We start from the raw sequence: 21870 nt of genomic DNA, 5'->3' as shown, positions 1-21870 counted from the left end.
GCGTGGACAGGAGGAGATTAGGTTGCATTTACTCAATACTATGTATGTGCTATTCCTACCAAGCATGTTGAAGCCGTTGATTCCGAAAAGCGCCGCGTCACCCTGGCCGCCGGGGAAGACATATAACGTTGGATGCGTGAAGCGGATGTTTCCCACCACGTCCGAGGTCTCAAGCAGCTCCCTCAGCGATGTTGGCATCACCATGGGCGCGAGGTAATCTGCGGAAAAACGACCTCGATAAAAGGCGCATCGGAAATAGTGGGCACAGACTTACCAATGAATCCGTTGATACACTCGCTGCTCGTGTCCAGGACGTCCACGGGATTGATCCGTATCCGGCACTGGCGCGCAAAGGACTTCTCGGGCAACGTGTGCCAAAGACCCGCGTCCGCGCAGTGAATGTTCATGGTGATGGTGTCCGCATAGGCCCGAATCACCCTTTGTACGTCGTGCTCCTGGAAGGCCTCCGAGAAGTCCGCCACCGAGAAGGTTCCGTCCTGCAAAGAGATGGGCTTGAGAATCCGAAAAAAAAGAAGGGGTACGGGCCATATTTACCTGCAATATCCAGGAACCATTGCCACTGAAGGTGTAGCCGGCGTGGATGATGTGCCGGTGGCGGGTGAAACTGCTGAGCAGATTTCGCATGCACTGGATTAGCGTGTTGTACTGCGGGTGGATGAGCACCTCCGTGACCAGATTCTCGCTGGCATACTGGATGAGTCGTTCGCCTGTAAGGAGAGTCGTGAAAAAAGTTGTTCCATCAGCCATCAGATTTTTTTGTTGGATATTTCCCGTTTGCCTCAACCTCACATTCAGAGCCATGACATTGCCTCAACCCTTTCTGTGAGCTGACCTCCTTCCGGCAGGGAAGGCAGTAACTCCGTCCGCAGTGCTGCAGGTGGAGCATGATGCCCCACACCCCCAATGAATAGTTAAGCGGACGGTCAGAGGTGCTGGCATGCTGATATGCAAGAGATGCCTGGGCTGCTGGGCTGCTGGGCTGCCAGGCACGGACATGGACTCGAGCACGCACGGCGCATCAAGTGGGTTTGAATTGTCAAGCTTTATTGTCTCGACTGCTTCCAGGGCACCGTCCCCCGGGGCGCAGTTGCCACGACTAGAAATTATTTAATGAATCTTTAATTTTAATGCTTTAATTAAGCCCTCTGCGCACGTGGGAGCGACCTTGCCGGCGACCTTGGCCACCCCCGCCCGCATCGCGGTAACGACGACGGCAATAATGATGACGGCGCAGATGAGGGCTGTGATGAGGTTTTTGGGTCGCCCTCGTCCGACGCATACATAATATGTATGTATGCATATGCGTAAATAATTTACGCACTTTCCGCACCAAATAGTCGTTGACAAGCCAACTGCAGGGTGGACGTGGGCGGATAAGTGGATGGATGGGTGCACCACTACCACCTCCCCCCCGGGAGCAGCAGTGGTCAAGCGTGCCCACGTACGCGTAAAAAATACAAGACAAGAGCATCGGTGGACGGTTGTCGGCTGGCTTCTATGGCTTCGCTATGGCCAGCTGTTGGCCTCGTGGCATGTGTATCCCCTTGCTCTCCCTATGAACCGAACCCTGCCACCCGGATTCCTGCGCTCTCCCACGGCTTCTGTCCTACGCGCCGAGATGAGAACGCAGTGACTGGGCATTCCGTGCGTATACGCAATTTGGCCAACTCAGGTAGCCCTCTACCGCAGGTCTACAGGTTTCTGCCACTGTTCCACCTCTGCTGCTCGTCGCTGTCCCATGTCGAGGACATAATCGTAGGAGTCTGGAAAAGCAGATCTTGGTCCTTGCCCTTTTGTACCTTCTATCTTTCAAGCGTTCGCCCTTTTCCACACAGAATTCATTAGTTAATCTGCTGCTACGGAAGAGCTTTTAGTTGAAACACTGCGAAAGAATACTAAGAAAGGCAGTGGTGCCTTGAAAGAGGCCACTTGAAAGTTGGACATCGGCGGCGGAGATCGGTTTGTCAGCCAGGGAGTGCTCCACTTTAGCCGGCCAGGATGCAAAGTTGCAGTGAGTGGTCAGTCTGGCACTGGCCAAATGCCAAATAATACCGAGTGGCGATGGGGGGAGCCAGCATAGCTGGGCAGGATGCTAGCCGCACCTCGAGCCAAAGTGGCAACATGGCACCAGATTAACCGGTAATAGCTGCAACCGGCTTTGGGCACTAGTCGTGGCCAGAGTTACGAACTTTTTCCAAAACAAAGGGGGAAATGGGAAAAAATTTGCATAACAGCAGCAGTCGGAAACTTTTTGTGTTTTATGATTTCGCTGCCCTTTTTTATTTTTGGGCTTTTTGTTTGGCTCCAAAGTAATTACAGTTACAGGCGCCGGTCAGCCCTTCATCTTCTTCTTCTTCTGGTTCTCCTTCCGCCCCACCGCCCAGTCACGCCCACTTTTGAATCCACCGCAGTTGGGAAAAGTTTACTGTCAAGCCAATGCGCACGTGTTAAAAAAAGTTTCCAATGACCTTTGCAGCCTCCTCTTTCGGACGCCCACGAAAAAGACGCGGAAAACTCTTCCAAATTAAATAATGAGGAGACTCATTGGCATTAAACTGAAATCTTGCAGTCCAATGCCAGTGGGAAAAGTGCTTATTCGTGTATAGTTAGTTATAGTTTACAATTTGAATTCATATGTCCAAGTATCCAGTTTTAAGTGAGAGGAACATGCCCCGATGGTTTCCCGCAAAACCACATTAATAATGTATCCCCACTTGGCAGTTCCGTAGCTTATGGCATATGGCCAGTGGATGGCGTGCCTTGTGCCTCGCCAGCTGATAAATTATGTACATACACATGTAGCCGGGAATTTCCCACAGCTCCTCCTGGCCCCACCCCCTGCATTAAGCTCCCTCGAGTGGGAACACGCCTCAACTGGCTGCGCTTATCCCGAGCCGGCAGCACGGCCACGGCACATTTATGAATGGCCACCGCACTAATCCCTGGGAATTATGGTGATGATAGTTTAATTAGCGGTTTCGGCTGCACTTCGAGCGGAGGATTGCTGTCGGTATCAACTGAACGATGGACGCCTGGGGCAGAGCTATCGGCATTACTGGCATCATTAATCAGGGCACATAATGTGCTCGAACCTACTCTGGTTACGTAAATGCTTCGGACGGAGGAGCAGGGGAGCAGGGGAGCAGAGGAGCAGCTCCTGTTGAACAAAACCAATAACATGTTGTAAACGTCAAGCGATGTGTTTGCACTGCCCCCTATCCGTGTTTTAAAAGGATGCGCCGCAAGGAGCCTCCTCAAATGACGGACGTCAGCTGCTTCCTCCTCGCTGATATTAATTGATGTCCTGTCAACATGTTACCCGCATTCCAGAAGGCGGAAGGCGGAAGCCGGATGCCGGGGGAGGAGGGGCAGGCACTCCTTTATCTACGGCGGCCACTTCTCGCTGCATCTCGCCGCGCATCGCAGTGGTTAATTTGCTTATCGCTGCTGCTGGACCACACCACTTGCCACCAACCACCCACTTCCCACTTCCCACTTCCCACTTGCCACTCCGTATGCAAATCAGAGGACGAGAAAAGAAATTTCGTGTGGGCGTGTCAGTTAGTCAGTCTGGCAGTCTGGCTGTCTGCCTCATGAAGCCCCTATATGTATGGTATATCCCCCCTCGACCCTCTCCGCCTGAATTATGCATGAGCCTCACAACAACACACATGCCCCTAGCCCCTTGCCCATTGGCCATTGGCCATTGTCAATACGGCCTTGTAGGCACGCCTGTGAGCGTGACTCCTACTCACTTTCCTCGTGGCTTCCCAGTGGCAGTGGCTCCATGTATGTGCACTAGTATAGCGTATATCCTCGGCACGGACGGACTCTATCTTTCTATCAATTTTGCATGCGTTTTATCTCGAGAATTTGAATGGCTTTTCAGGTTGGGTTGGGTGTCCTATTGTGGAACTCGCCCCTCATCTCATCAGCCCGTCCTTTGATTGCTTATGTGGGTTTTGGCTTAGGCACGATAAGAATGTGTCTAAATCCCCAGATAATCCGCAGAGCGGGTTGGGCCACGTACGAGTACGAGTACGAGTATGACTACGGGTGAGCTGGGGGAGGATCGCCTCCTCTACGGGTGAGCAGGCCTTGCTGGAACTCGGGGGAGCGTTTTCCTGATGGGCACCGCTTTAAAAGTCAGCCAACTTGTACCGTCCTCATGAATCAGTAAGGAAGGGGCTGGTGCTGGAAAGACTGAGGGTCAGTCAGTGACGGGACCTCAGGCCAACTTTGGACATGCACGTCGAGAAGTCAGGAGTTGGGCACATAAACAAGGTGCTTGTGACCTATTAATTTGGGGATAAAGGAACTGGCGTTCGAAGGCAGCCACGCAGGAAGCTGGACAATTTGGACACCATCGGTCCGTTGCCTGGCTTCCTTTTTATCCAGCGGATGAACGGAATGGAGATCCTGGGCGAGCACAATGTGCGCGGCGAAGCGAGTGCCTTCTGTGCCTTCTGTGCATTCAGTGCATTCTGGATTCTCAATCGCGACTCAAGTGCCCCGGCCACCAGCTCTGCAGCTCTGGCGGCACTCTGGTTATGTTTATGGCCGTTGCAGCATCATTATTGGGCTGTGGACCGCTCAGTGGCGGCAGCACTTCAGAATTTTGTTTGAGTAGTTTCGAGGAGGGAACGCAAACAAAATGCGATTGCAAGAGCAAATGGAAAATGGAAAATGGAAAGCCCGCTGTCGTTGCCAACTTTTCCCCATCCGGACAATGGCTAAATGGAGGGCATTCAGCGCAGGTGTTGCACTTAGCATGTCCTTCAAGGACAACGCCTCGGCATCGCCATCGCCATCGGCGTCGAACGAGAGGCCTGTTAAGAAGAAGAACGCGCCTTATCACTGCCAAGTCCGTGTCCTTTGGAACGTACTTTAGTTTCATTGTCGCTGGAGAATAATGTCCTCCAAGGTGAGTTTGCCCACGCTGTTCTTCAAGAGCGGACTCGAGAAATCAAGGGAATTTGTATTACTTCTTCGAAGACTATGAAAACATATTGTACGCCTATAGGACAGGAAGTACTTTGATGTGTAATGGATAGGCCAAGTTTTAGAACGGCAGCAAGTTTGCAAGTTGCTGCAAAACAAGGAAAACTTCAAGGTAGAAGGTTATAGCTTAATGCCTGTGCGAAAGCATTGCCGCAATCTGTGAGTGCTCAGACTGCGGGATTTTGATCAAACGGGACGGCTTTTGAGCACTAAAAGGAGGTGGGCGCCACAAAATCCCAATCATCTCCAGTGCGAGTCAACAAAGGGGGCGAATGGAGCCGCGAAGAGCTCGGAAGCGGCACTTGCTTGATGCAGTGGCAGCCACTTGAGTGAGCTTCAACATCGTTTTAGCCTAATCCGCAAAGACAACATCCCCGTCAGCCAGCTTATTGTTGCTCCTGTCGATGATGATGATTATGACGATGGTGATAACCATGATGGTGATGGTGATGATGATGAGGATGAAGCTGCTGCTGTTGCACTTGGGCAAATGAAAATACAGCCTCTCGCTTGCCAGCTGCTTTTGGTCCGGCTTTATCACAAAAGCCAAAACAACAAAGCATGAAAACGTCGAGCTTTCGGCTTTGTGCATTCAATTGTTGTTTATCCGGGCCCATGCCCCAAGCCCCATGCCCCTTGCCCCTCCGCCCCCCTCGCTGCCAGCAAGCGGCTGTTGTGCGGAGACAATTGTCCTAGTAATTCGCTGGAATAAGTTTTGTAATTTGCCACATCGCCATTGTTGCCCGATGCAACCCGATCCGAATTCGATGATGAGTACCAGGATGGGATTCGCTAATTGGGGCAGATGACTTAGCCTAGCTGATGCTCCAATGGAGCTGCACTTACCGTGACGAGCCTCCTCGCCCTCGGGCGCATGCTGTGTAATTGTATTGAGCTCCTCTTCCAAGTCGACGTGACAATCGGAAACGTCCCAGGAGAGGAAACCTGCAAGGAGACAAAGTGGAGAAGATCAGTAGGGTTGTAGAACTAAGCAAACTATGTCCTGCTTGCATATCGTATATAGTTACATCACATTAGCTGGGTGAACCAACACTGGGTGGCTGGTATTGGTATACGTTTGCCCAGGGGCCATTAATCACTCACACATTAGTTTTGTGTAATTATGCGCAGCTTCTGTGAATGCTTGGCAATCCGCAGTTTTGATAAACGAGCAGGCGAGGGTTTTGAAAGCGGGTGCGATCCATTACGCATACGCCACGTTGAACTGGACTGCACTGGACTGGACTTTTGATATTATGTCATTTGGTCAACAAATTAAGCCAGCAGTGCGACTCCCAACGTGGCTATGAGCAAGTACAAACGAATGGCCCTGCCCTTCCATCATTTTCACGCTCCAGCCACTTTTTCAAATTTTCAATAGTTTTCCCCCAGCTGTTAGTGAGTGTGTGGGCAAATTTGTGTGTTTATGCGGATGCAGTGTGGCATGAAAAGCTCGAGGGGCAGGACCAGGTGAGTCAGGTGAGCCAGTTGAGCCAGGTGAGTGCGGGTGAATGAATCAAATTACTTTTGGGGCACCTTGAAGCCCAGACTTTAAGCCCTACGTGACAGGTTTAAGAGGCAGGTTTCCGAGAAGTCGCCTACTTTCCCCCAACATTGCTACATTCGCCTGCCACGTCTAGATGCCACGCAGATCTGACAGATTGTAAATTATCCCTAAGCCCCTTGGAAATTTAATGAACCCCCGAAGACCCGGGCGTCGTTGTCGTGAATAACTTATTCAAACGATGCCTTAATGAGTGCTTAACTTTCATTTTTATGCCTCCGCCGTAGGATGCAAATGAAGCACTTTCCGCGGTATGGAATATCATTGAATGGCAGATGGTTCCAGATCATCAGCCCACAAGAAGGAGGCGAAGGATGCGAAGGATGCGGAGGATGCGGAGGATGCGGAGGATGCGGAGGATGCGGAGGAACCTCTGGCTTGAGCCTAAGCCAGAAAAATATAACAATATTACCCTTTCGCCTGCCGCCTTTCACCGCTCACTGCAGCAATTTGCACAAATGGCTGGTAAGAGCAACAAAAGCGGCTGAAAAAAAAAGTAAAGTCGAGGCACAAAATGCAAAGTCTTAACACTTTTTCACCCAGCAGCCCGCACACGCCCACTATATATACATATATAAAGCCAGATTCAGGCAGGATCAGGACATTGTGTGGGCAAACAAAAGGGAAAGCAGAGAATAAAGCGGAGGCAGCCGAGAAAAGGAGCAGACGGCAGTCAAAAGCGCCTACGGCGATTGCACAAAAATAATGAGGAAGCGCCCAGGATATGCGACGCCAGCACATATACTCGTACATATACATATCCATATATATCCATATATATATATGTGGGGGTATAGAGTATAGTGTATAGTATATGTATAAGGCAAGGAAGTGGGCGAACGGACCCTTCTCCTTACACTAGTTGTCCTGCTCTCTTGAGCAATCATCGAGCGAATGAAGCCACTCAGACGAAGGAGCAAGACAGCGGCGGAAACAGCAACAGCAACAGAAACCGAATCCAAATCCAAATCCGAGTCCGAGTCCGAATCCGAGTCACAACCCGAATCTTAATCCGAGTCCAGGTCAGAACCTCCGACTTGAAGGAACCCCCCCGTCCCCGTTCCCCGGCCATCGCCCTTTGGCAGCGCTCATTTATTATTTGTGCGTTGATATCTTTGAGTGAGACTTCAATTTGCCCGCTGCCAGGGCCAGACTCGGTGCCTATTTATTTATTTATATTTAATTTTTGGCTTAGCTCCGCCAGCCACTCACTCACTCACTCACTTGGCTTCCTTGGAGCTCCACAATACCTATGCACCTAACATCAGTTGGGTGAATCAAGGACGTGGCCAGTTTCCGCTGCTCACGGATGCCTAAACATGGGCGATGCATGAGGACGCCACATTCATGCTCATAATCCCGAACCCTATCATCTGATGCACGGCGGTTAGTTGCAACCTTAATTCATCACGGAGCCGCGGGCTCCGTGGTTCTGATTTTTTTTCATTTCGATTTCGATTTCGACACATCGGAAAGTGCACTCGCTGCGACTGAGCGCCCGACAGCCAGGTAATCGAATGCAGAGTCGTGTCAGACAGACAGACAGACAGGCACTTGTATCCTGCGTCCTGCGTCCTCCAGGCCTCCATCGCTACGTCCTGTGGAGCCCCGGAGGCGACACCCACCCACATCCGCCCCACAGATACCCTGGCGACACCTATGTGTTGCCGCTTCCGCGAGCTATGGATGATTGCTGATAGGCACCTCGCCTCGCCTCGGTGGCTTTTACCGCGTTCCCCTCGCGCCTCCCTCTGGTTTGCAGCATATAGTTGCATAATTCTGTGCCCCCCTAAAAGCCACTCTGCATGTGGATGGCAGGGAGCAGGAGGATGAGGAGGAGGAGGAGGAGGAGCTGTGTTGATTCTGATGTAGCTAAAAAGCCACTTGACGTTGTTCGCTCGTTCGTTGTTGCCAGGCTCTTGAAGGCAGAAAAGCGCGTTGAAAAAGTTTGCATAGCCAAATGAATGCGCTTCTTCTCCGCTGTCCCGAACCCACAGTCCCCCCGCCATCCTCCAGACTTCCGACTCTGGTTCAGATTCAGATTCGGAAAGAGGGCGGCGCAAAGTGCAACTGTTGGAGGGGCCGCCGACGAAAAGGGGCTAAATGTTTGGAAATGAATAATAAACACATTAAAAAGAAATTAAACACTTGCGCCCATTAATTGCGTATTGAGTGAAGTGGACGGCAAGGAGGAGCAGCCTCGAGATGAAGATGAATCCACAAGCGGCAGCAGAAGTGAGGAGGCGGGCTGGGATGATGATGAACTGCGTCTGAAGGACAGCCAACCAGCCAGTCAGCAAAGTGGGCGAATAGTGAGTGGGGCCCAAAAGTAGAAAACTGGCAAGGAGAGGCGGCAATAACAATTAAAGCAAATCGAAAGTAAAGTAAACGAGCCGCAGCAAATAGTCGGCTCCTCCTCTGATCGCATCGAATCCTTTGTTGTGACAGCTCGAGGATGCGGACCAGGACCAGGACCAGGACCAGGTCAGGGCGGAGGGCAGTCAGTGAGCGAGAACAATGCTGCGCCTGATTGCCCCGTGCCGATAAGCGAGCTTGATGAGCCGAGGCACAAAGACACGGACACGGACAAGGACATCGACCATCGAACATCCACCATCCACCATCCGACATTCCACATTCCACATTCCCACATCCCGCAACGGACACGCTGTTGATGTTTTTGCGCACCCAGCGATATGTATGCCCTGATAAGAGCCGTAATTAATTGGAACACAGCCCAGACGAGGTGGGAAAAGCCGCTTTAAAGCCGTATCCTTTCAAATGAGGTCAACAAAGCAGGCACCTACTATTCGGTCAACACGTTAAATTTGTTTAGTTCATAACAGCCACCATGGACTCCACCTGGCCCCCACTTCTTGGAGCTGCGGTGGAGCATGGCGTCATGTCGGGACATGCGTCATTATCATGCTCCCTGTCCTCACTGCCGATAATCTTGTGCTCCTCTTCTGCGGCACTATCGCCGCCTCCTCTGCTGAGTCATGTCCAACGCCGGTCCCGCTGTCCCCTGTCCCCTGTCCCCCGTCCTGGCATACATGACGAATGCGCAATATATTTTGAAGTGCTCTTCCCCCTAATGGCTAATCAATGTTTATAGGCAGTCGCCAGGCTGAAGTCGGGAGCCGGCAACCCATGAGTGAGGAGGAGCCATGAGCCATGAGCCATGAGCCAGGAAGCAAACGAGGCCAGGCCAAATGATTGGGTCTTCTGGCCAAATATGAAATACAAATGCGCAAATTCGTTAAACTGCTGGTAAGGTGGTAAGGTGGCAAGGTGGCCAGAACTAAGCAATTTTCAGATGGGCGTGGTGGCATAGAAATATTGCACTGGCTGACAAAGCCCCACAAGGCTCCAATATACCAACGCTTGGCGAGGGGCTGGAGGAGGTTGAAGGTTGGAGGATGTGCGAGCGAGTTTCGCATAATTTATGTCACTTTATCGATTCGTCCCATACATGCCATACATACATGCCAGCACAGCCACGAACACACACACAACATACACACAACACACAGCACACACACTGTGCGGCGAAAGGAAGGAAAGGAAGGATCTTTGCGCGGGGGGCGGCGGCGGCGAGTGAACTCTTTTCAGCATTTTATAGCCCTGCATAAATTGCTCATGAATGTTTCCCTGCCACGTGCGGTTGCACCATTCGGGGGCAGCCTGCCAGTTGGCAGCCTTTGTGGGCTGTGGGCTGAGGGCTGAGGGCCGCATCCTGACATCTGCCCGAAAATGAAATTCTATTATCACCGCACGCGTGGCTCGGAAGACAGAGACAGCTCCTCTTCTGAGCTCAGCAGAGCTTTCATTTCTCCAATTCTACCTTCCTCCACCCGCTGCGCCCCATGGTCATTCGGTATGAAGCACACGGGCTTCCCGCTGGGCGAGATTTTAGCTGCTCCTGACAGGGAAGCCAACGAAACGAGAAGGACAGCTACGTACGTACCCTTGCAACAGCCAGAAACTCCTATGTGGAAGCCATCATTGTGGGATGTCTGATGGGCACCTCAGGTTGATTATCGCAGGAAGTACACCTACACCGCTAAGGGACATAAGGTCAATCGATTGCAGAACCATACAACTCTCTGCAATGCCATGCGAGGTATGCGAGTGCTAGCGAATGGCTAACAGCGCGCAGTTCACAGTTCGCATTGCAATCCGATTGCAGGACTCATTCTCGCCATGAAACAGAGGAGAGGAGCCAGTGGAATGGCATGGCATGGGATGTGGCATGGGTGTCATGGGATGGGGTGGACAATCCCTTCACTTCATATCGTACTTTATCTCCTGCCACATGTCACGACTGCCACCATCCGCCGCCGCGACCCCTCCCCTCCCCTCCCCACCCTTCGCCCATTCAGCTGGCCGGGTCACCTCAGTTTGTTTATACTTCTTCGATTTTACTGCCAGCGGAGGGAGTGAAAATAGAAGCGGAGCCAGTCGAAACATTTTCAGAGGAAACATTTCTGACACAGACTTGCGCCTGTCACAATGACTGCACATGAGTCCGCGGCTGTGTGTGTGTGTGTGCTGCTGCCACAAAAAAGATTTTCCCGCTGCAAGTGCAGCATTTTCAGCGAGCAGCTAAAAATAAATTTTGCGTTCGTCCGCGATCCGCACGAATGGAGGATTTTTGCGTATGACAGGCGGGAATAAGTGCGACCCGCGCATCCCGCGCATTTTCAAGTTTACTGAAGACGGCTAAAAATAGTTCATCTGGCGGATAGATACCCTCGGGCTCTGACATGCAATTTCCATTATTCGAGTTCAACTCGCCGAGTATGACGTGTACACTGTACATGGCTGGGGCTCCTGAGCCCACAGCTCCATGAGCTCCATCAGCACACTCACCTCTCGAAAGAAGTCCTGGAACTAACTACTATAGCTACCAAGTCGCAGCCCCATTCGGTTTAATTCAATTAGCATTTGCATTTGCTACTCCTCAGCTAACTTAGCTGCAGCTAATGCTAATGGCTCTGCTCTGCGTACCTGTGGGAGCCACGCCCCCGAAGGAACCGCCTTCCTCCCAGATCCTAATTGTTTGCCACTAATTGTATAATTGCCAGCATTTCCCAACGAGCGACATGGCAACATGCGTATATCCTTTTCGCATATGGCGCTGAGCTGCCGGCTTATCCTTTAATGCCATCAAAAAGTCAATAATGAGAGCGATACATCGGCGAAGGACGAGTTTCGATGCCGATGGCGGATTGAAAGCCACTTGAATCATAAGCATTCAATTATTTATGGCAAACACAACTTAAATGTCACGCCAATTTATACGTATACTCGTATACTCGTATAAACAACCAATTAAGTGAAGAGAATCAAATAGTTTTAAATCGCTTCTGAATTGATGAGCAGGGTAAAGGAAAAATGTAATTATTTCCACTGAGAACATCGCACAATGTGCATCGCATTTATTTGATTTAAGGCTGATGTTTACCCAGCAAATATTCCCAAATGTTTGCCGAGAGGAAATGCATAAGCTAAATCAATTTTCAGCATGAGTCTGCTTTCTTTCTCAATCAATGCAGCCTGTAATCAAATATTTGCATCGATGCATTGGAAGTGCACCACTCCCATCAAGTTATGGCTCCTCCCTCACGTAACCCACCAGCACCCAGCACCCAGCACCCAGCACCCAACATCCAAAGTCCTTTTGCTCATCCGCACAAAGTGCACAACAGTCCACAAAGGGTGCATCGTGGGGCATATGCACATTTGTGGTCCTTTCATGACCATTATGGATTTCCAATTTCATGGCTGACTACTGACTACTGACTGCTGACTTCTGTAGGTGGAGGTTTCCTGGGCAGAGCGGCTCCATCATATCGCCTCGCACACAATGGACAACCGTGCCACTTGCGAGTCTTATCTGCCACGCCCACGCCCACACACACACACACAGGCATTCAAAGTCGGCAAGGAAAGCGCCATGAGCCGTGAGCCATGAACCATGAGCCATGAGGGCAATAAAAAGCATTTGAAACGCCTTTTTGAGTCTGAGGTGATGCCAGATTGAATCGAAATGAATTTGTATTGAGCGAACGCAGGGCAATGGCAGTTTGGGTGGGGGAGGGGGAAGCGCTAATGCGGACACGGAAAGGTAGAAAGTCAGCCGAGGGAGGGGGAGGGGGAGGGCGTCTCCAATGCAATTTGTCAACGATTTTTCGCAATTTTCCCAGGCAAGGCGACAAATTGGATCCAAGCTCACCAACACACACATACACACATGCTCGGAAAATGGGGAAAACTGGGGAAAAGGCCAAGGGGAAATGAGGCGGGCCGGGCTCTTGTCGTGATCGACATTTCATCATTCAGTGGCAGATAGGAAATTGAAAATTTCATGCATTCTCTGTGCACCCTGCTGCCCCTTGCCCCTCCAGCCACAAACCTTAAGGGACACATTTTTAAAAGTAATAAACATTTTACATATAAAATATATCTATATATGTATATATATCTATCTATGTAGCTATCATCTGAGCAGCATGCGCCAAAAACATGCAGTTTAATTGCCATTTAATAAAAGGGAAAATGCATTTTCCGAGTCAATCTCAACTTTGCCACGCCCAATTAGGGCCCAAGCCAATCAATAAAGCGCTTTGGTGGCGCTCATGTGCGAGAGTCATGAATAAATAAGCTATAACTTTGCGAGGAGCCGGCGGTTAACAAAGTGGCGGTAGGCTAATAAATAAGGAGCGTGAATGAAGTACGTATAAATCAGATTGTGTCAAAATCGAGTTCGGTAGCAAAGGAGTAGAGTGCAGTGAGCAGAAAGGGGTTTTCCTTGGTTCTTCATCATTTCGCAACACTTTGCAGTTGAAGGACTTTCAAAGCATCCTTTTTTCAGCACAGCTCATAGCTGAAAGATTGCGAGAGTCACGCAGATTTGCTGGCAACTGTCATCATCCCAATTCCGAGCTATTAATGCCCAGCTCATTAGAGGAGCTCATTAAAGAGCCGATTTACGATTCACGATTCACGATTCACGATTCACGATCCACGTTTCAAAGTCAGGGTCCGCCGTTCCTTGCCCCGGAATACCCGAATCCATCTGGCCAGCAGAACATGTGGCCGTGGGATGTGAGTGTCACCAGCTGCACTTGGCAAGCGACCAACAAATCACTTGATGACTGCGACCGGGGACGCTGGGGAGGATTGCTGGCGAGCGACGACGACGACGACTACGATGACGGAGGAGGAGGCCAGAATGATGCAAGAAGCTTTTTAATTTCGCAAATGCGCCAAACGAAAATTGCAGCAGTCACAGCAGGAAAATGGCCAACCAAACCACCTCCCATCTCCCACCCCTGGCGATGGCCACCTCATCCTCCTCATCCTGTGCCTCCTCCGGTTTTAGGCTGGCCCACGGACACGGGCAGCAGCTGCCATAAAATTACGAAATATGTGTGCATAAAATGGCGAAGAAATCAACTTTGAATCTCTTTACGGAGGCAACTGGCAGTAATGTATCTGCCAGATACGTGCTATTATGCAAAGCGATTTTACGGCCTCCGCTCCGATTGAATTCCAATACTTCATTTTCAACCTCTCCCTCAGCTGCAACCTCAACTTCGGCTGAGATTGCCGTCGGCAGGTGCATATTAGTGCGAGCAATGTCAGTTGACAATCAATTATGCTCCGTATACTCCATGGGGACTGCGTTGTATCCAACTTCCTATGACTATAATTGAGTCAATCCATTCTGGAGACCAGGGTTATTACGACTCGGTCCACCTGCGCTGCTTGCGGTGCCAAATGTACTGAGTTCGAGAGATGAAATCAGAGCTACCTGCTCGTAGTGCCCAGGTCTTGCAGGCGGAACCACGGCCAAACTCAAACAAATGAGTTCAAATCAATCAGAAACTCAAACAGAAACCAGCCGGATTGCACTACCAAAGGAAATTAGCAGAGCTCTGCTCTCCTCCTGAGTCACGAGTGAATCACGGGCTGCTTCCGCCTGACCGACTTCTATTGGACTTTCGGAGTTCTGTTGGAGTTGCGGAGCAAACATTTGCATACAACGCAACGCTCCGCAGGATGGCCTGGATGTGGGATTGGCGGGGCACCCGGCGGAGCGGAGGAGCCTCCACTGCAATATTCAAAATGGCGGCACATTAATTTGTGCCGAGCTCAGCGGGAGCGGCACACGGCAATTGGAGGGAATCGGGAGGGGATCGGGGCCCAGATTGCCAATTAATTTTCATGATTTTCACGTTGTCGACTCCCAGCCTCACTTCGTGTGAGTGTGAGTGTGAGTGGGTCCGAAGATGTGCACAAGTCGGCAGTTTTGCGGCTGAGCCGGAGTCCGAGTTGGATTCGGAGCCACCTTCCTTCCCCGGTTCCTTTCGTTTCCAGTTTCCTTGGGTCGTAAACCCATTTTGCAGCCGTGAGGACGAGGGCGCGTTAATCAAAATGAAAGGCTTTAGTTACGTGAGTGTGCACACACACACACACACACACACACACACACACACACGACTTTCTCCCCTTTCCCCAAGCTGGTCCTGCGTCTTGTTCGTGTGCCAATTGCATTAGCCGAATTGTACTTCACTTTAAATGTAATGAGATAGGAATTTTTATAGCTGACCATGGCTGGGAGCGTCCCACTTTGCAGTCCAACTTTGCCAGCATTTGCCAGCAGTTGAAAGCTGAAAATGCCTGCCAGCCGGGCAATACATTTCCACTTGGCCAGTCCATTGACCCAATGGAACCATGTGAGGAGCAGCTGCAGCAGGAGAGGATTAGGCCCGGGCTATCGCAAATGACCAAATGGCTGTTGGTCATATCGATATCCCATTTGTGGTTGTCTGTCCACTAGTTTTACGCTGTTCTTGACTACTTTATCGATCGCCAAGGAACTCTAGAGGGTATCCACATGTCGAACCATGTTTTCCCTGTGCTCTCCACCCGTTCTCCGTCCGCCAAGAAACTTCAAACCCCCCGTGCCACACACGAAGCCAAATTTACTCGAGTTTGCAAACACACTATGTATCTATATAGTATAGTATAAACTGGGAATTGGATCGTGGTGCTTTTGGGTACACCATTTTCTTTACGGCATTGCCAAGGCAGTTGAGAAAATTCATGAAATTGCCGCTCGGAAATGGCTTTTATTTTCCTGCTTCTTGTTGGCTTCTTGGTCGAAACTTTGAGCCAAAAAGTGCTTTGGGATCAGATGCGGCAGTGATAGGTGCATGGCGGCACTTTATCCTGCCAACTTATCCGTGCCCATCCCCAGAAGTTGTGGCTCATGAATTTCGCATGGGACATTTCAATTTGTGGTGGTCAAGTGGGCCAGGCCATCAACAAGCAGTTAGCAGCTAATTAGCTCACGTCTCGGCCAAATCCTTTTCCAAACTCTCTTCGGCTGAGGAATCGCACAGTGCACAGTTTTCGAGCCGCTTTACCAATGCGGTCGTTCGTATCCAGTTTCGCCGTGCATTCGCTCATTAGAATAATGAGAAATTAAATTGCAAATTTAATGACACGCTCATCACGAAGCTCGCAGTGAAACAGGAACGACCTGGGCGAAAACTAATTAAAATGAAACGAACGTAACATGAGCTCGGCCAGAAACAAAACAGACCACAGGGCATGGGCATGGGCATGGGCCACAGGGCAGTTGGCCAGAGGAAGAGGGCAGAGGTCAAGGGGGCTGGCTGGGGCTGGCTGGGTTTGGGCGTGCGGCTGACCACGGGTGCGTCGCATGATCTGTGACCATTCGAAAGTGTGGCAGGGCACGTTGGTGTGGTGCCCTCCAATGCACTTCAAAGCAATTAATTTGCAATAAAAGCATTTTTAATGTCCCCGCCTGTCCCTCTGTGTGTGTGAGTCTGTCTATGTGCCGATTGATGACGCAAGTGCGGTTCGGCTTGGCCGCAGACGGTCCACTTTTCTACTCGCAATCGATTATTGCGTATACGCCGCATTGGCCTCTGCTGAGCATGAGGTGAAGCTCCCCAGCTTGGGAATAAGCTGAAGCTGTCTTACTTTGTCTATACTCGCAACCATATCATAGGCGTTGCCTAGATGCATGCCACAAGACGTGGCCAGGCGGGGCAACTCTGTCCAAGATCCCTGAATGCAGCAAGCACCCGCCAAGTTACATCATTTCACTCCGGGATCGAGTGCCACCGGCTTAGCTGGCTGCTAGTTGTCAGCGGGTGCAGCTGAAACTGCTGTCATTGCATTGTCAGCGCCACTTTGTTGTCCGGGCGAACGTGTCCAGCTTTTCGGGTTTCGGTCTTGGATGGCACGACGGAGGGTCACGTAGCGTGTCGTGTTTCTCGGAAGAGATTCCTGTCGCCGCCGGCATCCTGTGCGCCGTCGTCCAGCTGCCATAGCCCGGGCCATTGTCACGCAGTGCGAAGGCTCAGTCCCCCGGGAGCCATTCCCCCCACCCCCCCCCCCCCCCCCCCTCTTTTCCCCTCCGGGGCTCGTCTAAAAATATCAACAAAATCGAAGCTTGTCACGCGTCTTCTTCACTCTGCCTGCTTGTCTCTGCCCTGTCTACCCTTTTATTTGATCGATTTTCGGGCCTACACACATTTTCGTGCCACGCCCATCACCACCCCCTGCTCTTTGCCCTTTTTCGACAACAGTTGTCATAATAATGTTATGTGATTCTCCCCTCAGCCCTGCCGAGTGGTCGACCTTGAAAGTCACTCTTTTTTATTGATTAAGTTTTAAGTTAATTAAAAGGGAATCCGAATCGGGCACTGCAGTTGAGCCACGTAATTGTTATATTCCAAAGTGGAGTCAACTGCCCTACTGGCGCAGCAATTGCACAGAAAAAGAAAAAGACAATGCGAATATATGTATATTCACTGCTATTTTTATGGGCTGCAAAGAGTGGCTTGTTTTGTTCTGTGTTCCTCGAGTTCCGCTGCACTTTTGAAATCAATTACAAGGGAGGACCGCCACATTTGCCCAACCCCCTCTCCCCACGCCTCTGGCTGGCTATTTGTTCTATGCAAACCCGCGGAGCTGAGCAAACAGCGCTTTTTTAGCGGCTAAACCTACAGGTAATCCGCCTCCGGCTGCTGACTAATTTTCGGTGTCGCACGGACAAAGTTTTGCAATTTCCGTGAGGGAGGAGGAGAGGGAGCAGTTTCGTGTCCGGCAATTATGGCACATCCTCCACCGTGCGAGTTCCGGCGAAATCCGTACTCCCGATGGGCTAGTTGGTGTTTACCCTGTATCCTTTACCCTTTTCCCTAGTCACGTTCATATTCCCATTGCCATTGCCATTCCCATTCCCATTCAGCCACTCAGCCATTCCGGCTTGTCGCCTGCATAAATCAAATATTTGTTAATAATCTGCAATAGCAGCGCACTGCATCTGCACGTGTATATGTATCTGTATATGTATCTGTATCCGTATATGTATCTGTATCCGAACCTTCTCTCACCCGCAGAACTCAGAGCTCAGAACTCTGACCCAATTGCCCTTTTTTCACCGAAGCTGCCCCGCTGTTGTTTGCATGCTGCTGTTTGTAATGCAATCAACATGAAAATAATTAATACAATTAAAAGTAAACAATTCGCCGCTATTCTGCCTCCCAGTCTCTGGGTGCAGATATGCTTTCGATTTCGATTTTAATTAAACTGGCAAAGTGCAGGGACACTGCAGCTCGCAACTCAGAAGCCTGCATACCTTCATGCGCAATTTGCTTAAATCGAATTACCAGCGGCACTGCCGATTGAGTTTGCGGACAGGACTTTGCACCCAGCAGGACAACAACCACAACAACGACAACAAGGACAACCAGGACACGGACGTGGAGCGCAGTGACCTGGTCTGTCCGTGAACACGGAAATGGAAACTCGATTAGCAGGCAGCGCGTAATTGGAGTGCCAAGGAGCCTTTGCGCCAGGACAAGCCCCTCACAGCAGTTTAAATTCCTCAACCCTTTCAAGCTTACTTCCAAATAAACAATCGCAATCGGAAGTAAATGGGTACTAGCTTCTTTCGGGACTATGGCAGATAAGCCCTGATTATCGGGAACCTCTCAGATCAGAACACATTGGAGCATGGCAGGGAAAAGTGAAATATGACGCTGGAACAGCTAGTTCACCATCCGCTGAGCGCCAGCCAATCCACCTGCTAATTAGAAGCAGCGACGGCGGCCAGCAAAGTGTGAAAAAGCTGGAGAGGCTGGACGGAGTGGGTGGATCGCTCCTAATTGGAATGGAGTGGAGTGGAGTGGACTGGACTGGACTGGAGACGGGAGTCTGAATCGGGCCGACTGGCTAGTGACTAGTGGTTTGTGGTTTGTGGGACACGCGACGCGAGTCGGCCAGGCTTGACCACGACCGCGACCATGGGCATTCAATCATGGACTCCCAGTCCTCATTTGCATTCCCTGACTTTCTACTCTCGCATCCAAATATGCATTCAATCCAATCCAATGATATTTTTTTCTGGGCTCCGTTTTTTGCCCAGTCAAAAATTTCACCGGCAAACAAGCGGCACGAATTTTCTGCTCGAAAATCGAGGATCAACAAACCCATGCAAATTGGCCAGAAACTTTTAGTATTTTCCCAGATATTTTTTCCAGATAACTAAAACCAACCATCGTATTTTGTTACACCCCCGCTTTCGAAATCGTGGCCATATGATTCACCACTGGAAGCCAAGAGAAGGTAAAGAATATATGTAATACTTGAACTCACCCTTGAGCAGATGCTGCAAGATGTTGTCCTTGTGCTCCTCGGAGTGCGGCTCCCCCAGGACGATGAGGAGGTAGCAGCCGGTGAGCGGACTGGGCGGACCCACAATGCCGCCGGCCAGGCTGGAGGGGGCTCCTCCGTCGGCGTCCGAGCAGGCGGTGTCCAGGGGCGCCCGGCCACCAATCTCGGAGGGCGGCAGCGAGCTGGCCCCGGCATCGGTGGCGCCATCGTCACCGGCATCCCCGGCATCTGCGGCATCCACTGGATGCTCCGCCTGGCCTGGCTCCTGGGCCGCGTCCTGGGCAGGAGCATCTCCGGCTCCTTTGGCCAGCGCGTCCTGGTTGGTGGTGGCCATCACGGCGTCGCCTTCAGGAAGTGGGCCAGCTGCTCCTCCGGCTGCGGTTGCGGTTGTCGTTGCCTTGGGCTGATCTGCCATCACAGTTGGTGCAGTGGTGGCTGTTGTTGTTCTCGCCTTTCGTTTGGGTCACACACAAAAAAAACTGGTTCGCACACTCGAAAAAAAAGAGGGTATACTCTGGGTGTTCTCTGGTTGACCAACCGACACTGGCGCTTCAGTTTTCCCGGCGCACGCAAGATTTCTCGGAAACGATGCGCTGCCAAATCGGAAAATTGCTGAAAGGGGCGGACTGCTCAGCAGCGGGGAGTGGGCGTGGTCAGTGGAAACGCTTCACTTCGCAACTGCTGTTGCTTTTGCTGCCTGCTGCCTGCTGCTTGTTGCTTGAGTTTATGTTTTTGTTTGTGTTTGTTTGTTGTACTTTGTGTTTGCTGGCCGTGACTTTGGCGCAGTTTTTCTTCGACTTTGCTTAATTGTTTTTCGGTTTTGTTTAATAATAATTTGCCTTGCTTTTTGGATTGGGTGTCTTTCTTTGGTTTTGGTTAATAACTTTTTACTCTGTTATTGTGCACACTTCGAAGCTGTGTTAGGTATTTGGTATTTGGTATTTTGCGTTTGTTTAATGGAAATCTTTTCTTTTATCTTTTTACGTTTTACTTTTTACTTTTTACTTTTGCGGGTTGGAGTAAAGTTGCGGCAATTGGCGTGTTCTCTTGAAGTATTATTAGTTAAATATATATGGTATACATATATTTATATAGTGAAGATTTGGACTAGCGTTTACTGGTAGCAATTTACTTAATATTTGGTTTTTTCTCTCTTTGGTTTTCCTTTAATTTCTTTATCGATAATTTTGGTTTTGCGATTTAAACATGAAAATTCGATTTTTTTTGTTTTCTTCTTAAATATTCTTTGGTTTTTCTCCCGATTCTTCGCTGTTTGTTATCTCTTAACTTTCTCCGCGTTTGCCGTTCGACCCTTTTCGTCAATCGTCGGATCTGAAAGTAAGAGCAGAATCAGCCGGTTAGCTTGCTACCGCCCATGTACTTGCGAACCCTTTATCCCTTCATCCATCCATCTATTCACACCGTACTATATCCCCCCCTGTCCAAGTTGCCCCCTTGGCTTCGTCCGATCCGCTTCCCGGTGGACCTGCCAGACAGCCGGCATCCGGGCGAGGAGCACAGCCGAGGAGCTCGGCCGAGAAGCGGCTATAAAAAGACAGGAGGAGCAGGAATGGGGCAGGAAGTGGAGTGGAATCCATTGAACTTTGGCCGCCTTGCACACACAGTGGACCAGCCACACAACGAACCCAGAGGTGGCTCCCTGTAGGTCGAGTGCGATGATTGGTCACTCCGGCGGGGCAGACGAGTATGAATGCTATCCTCGAGCCGCGGAGAACATTGACGGACAAGTGTCTACCACGACCTTTTCTCTTTCCCACCACAACCATAACTTTCATGGCCCACAACCATCAGCGCTGGAGTGCAGCCGTAAGATTTGGCCCCCTCATGACGAACTGATCAACCCTTGCAGTTCCATGTAGTGAGCCGGGGGTGGTGGCAGTGAGGCAAAGATGTCGTCATCGCTCCATGGCAACGATGGCAACGTCGTCATCATGCCACCCCCTTGGCATGCAGGGGCGAGAACTATAAAAAGCAGCCAGCACGAACTCCTTTCGCGTACGTCTGGCCTGTCTGCCGTCATGTGGATGGGAGCCGCCCGGCTGGCGCAATCCTGCAGGTTCTCCCCTAGAAACTGCAGTTTGGTCGCGTGCCCACGGGCCAAAAGCGACGCGCTCCATTGCGCCGGAGTTGCACGAAGTGCCGTATCCGAGGGCCGCGATGATTCATCGCACTCTTTTTGGTTATTTTTGAATTTGGTGTTCTTGGAGCTGCCGCCGGCACTTCTCACACATGGAGGGCTGGGCTGGGTGAGATCGGGCTGGGCCTTCGTCCTCGACGTTCCCTGCCCGCCCGCCGGCCGAGTGCGGAAATGATGGATGAGGCGGCTATTTCGGGAGCTCCGGGACTTCCTTTGATCGCAGCCCAGGTCAGGCCAGCGGGACCGGAATAATCGATGCAACTCCGTCAACTCTTTCACGGGCCCCTTTCACGCTGGACGTAAAGTAAAGGAAAGTAAAGGAAAGGAAGGAAGTGCCCACTCAGCACGTGATGTTGGTGGTTATGTGACACCACCAGTGCCGCAAGAAGCCGCAAGAAGCCAC

The 21870-nt window shown here is 50.8% G+C and overlaps 1 protein-coding gene across 3 annotated transcripts in view; it reads right to left on the bottom strand.

The window, feature by feature from the left end:
- The window catches only part of LOC120455286 (microtubule-associated protein futsch), a 53595-nt gene that overhangs the window by 15326 nt on the left and 16399 nt on the right, over positions 1 to 21870 (bottom strand). For all 3 annotated transcript variants that reach the window (XM_039641322.2, XM_039641324.2, XM_039641323.2), the window contains 5 exons: positions 19292 to 20641; positions 5869 to 5967; positions 556 to 728; positions 275 to 497; positions 60 to 218 (listed from right to left, as the gene is read on the bottom strand). In XM_039641322.2, coding sequence (XP_039497256.1) covers positions 60 to 218; positions 275 to 497; positions 556 to 728; positions 5869 to 5967; positions 19292 to 19724 — 1087 coding nt within the window. In that variant the 5' untranslated portion in view covers positions 19725 to 20641. The remainder of the gene's footprint in view (positions 1 to 59; positions 219 to 274; positions 498 to 555; positions 729 to 5868; positions 5968 to 19291; positions 20642 to 21870) is intronic.

The sequence above is a fragment of the Drosophila santomea genome, chromosome X (genome assembly GCF_016746245.2).
Source record: "Drosophila santomea strain STO CAGO 1482 chromosome X, Prin_Dsan_1.1, whole genome shotgun sequence".
Taxonomy (NCBI): domain Eukaryota; kingdom Metazoa; phylum Arthropoda; class Insecta; order Diptera; family Drosophilidae; genus Drosophila; species Drosophila santomea.
The sequence above is the reverse complement of the archived record's forward strand: the minus strand, read 5'-3'. Positions and strand labels throughout refer to the sequence as shown.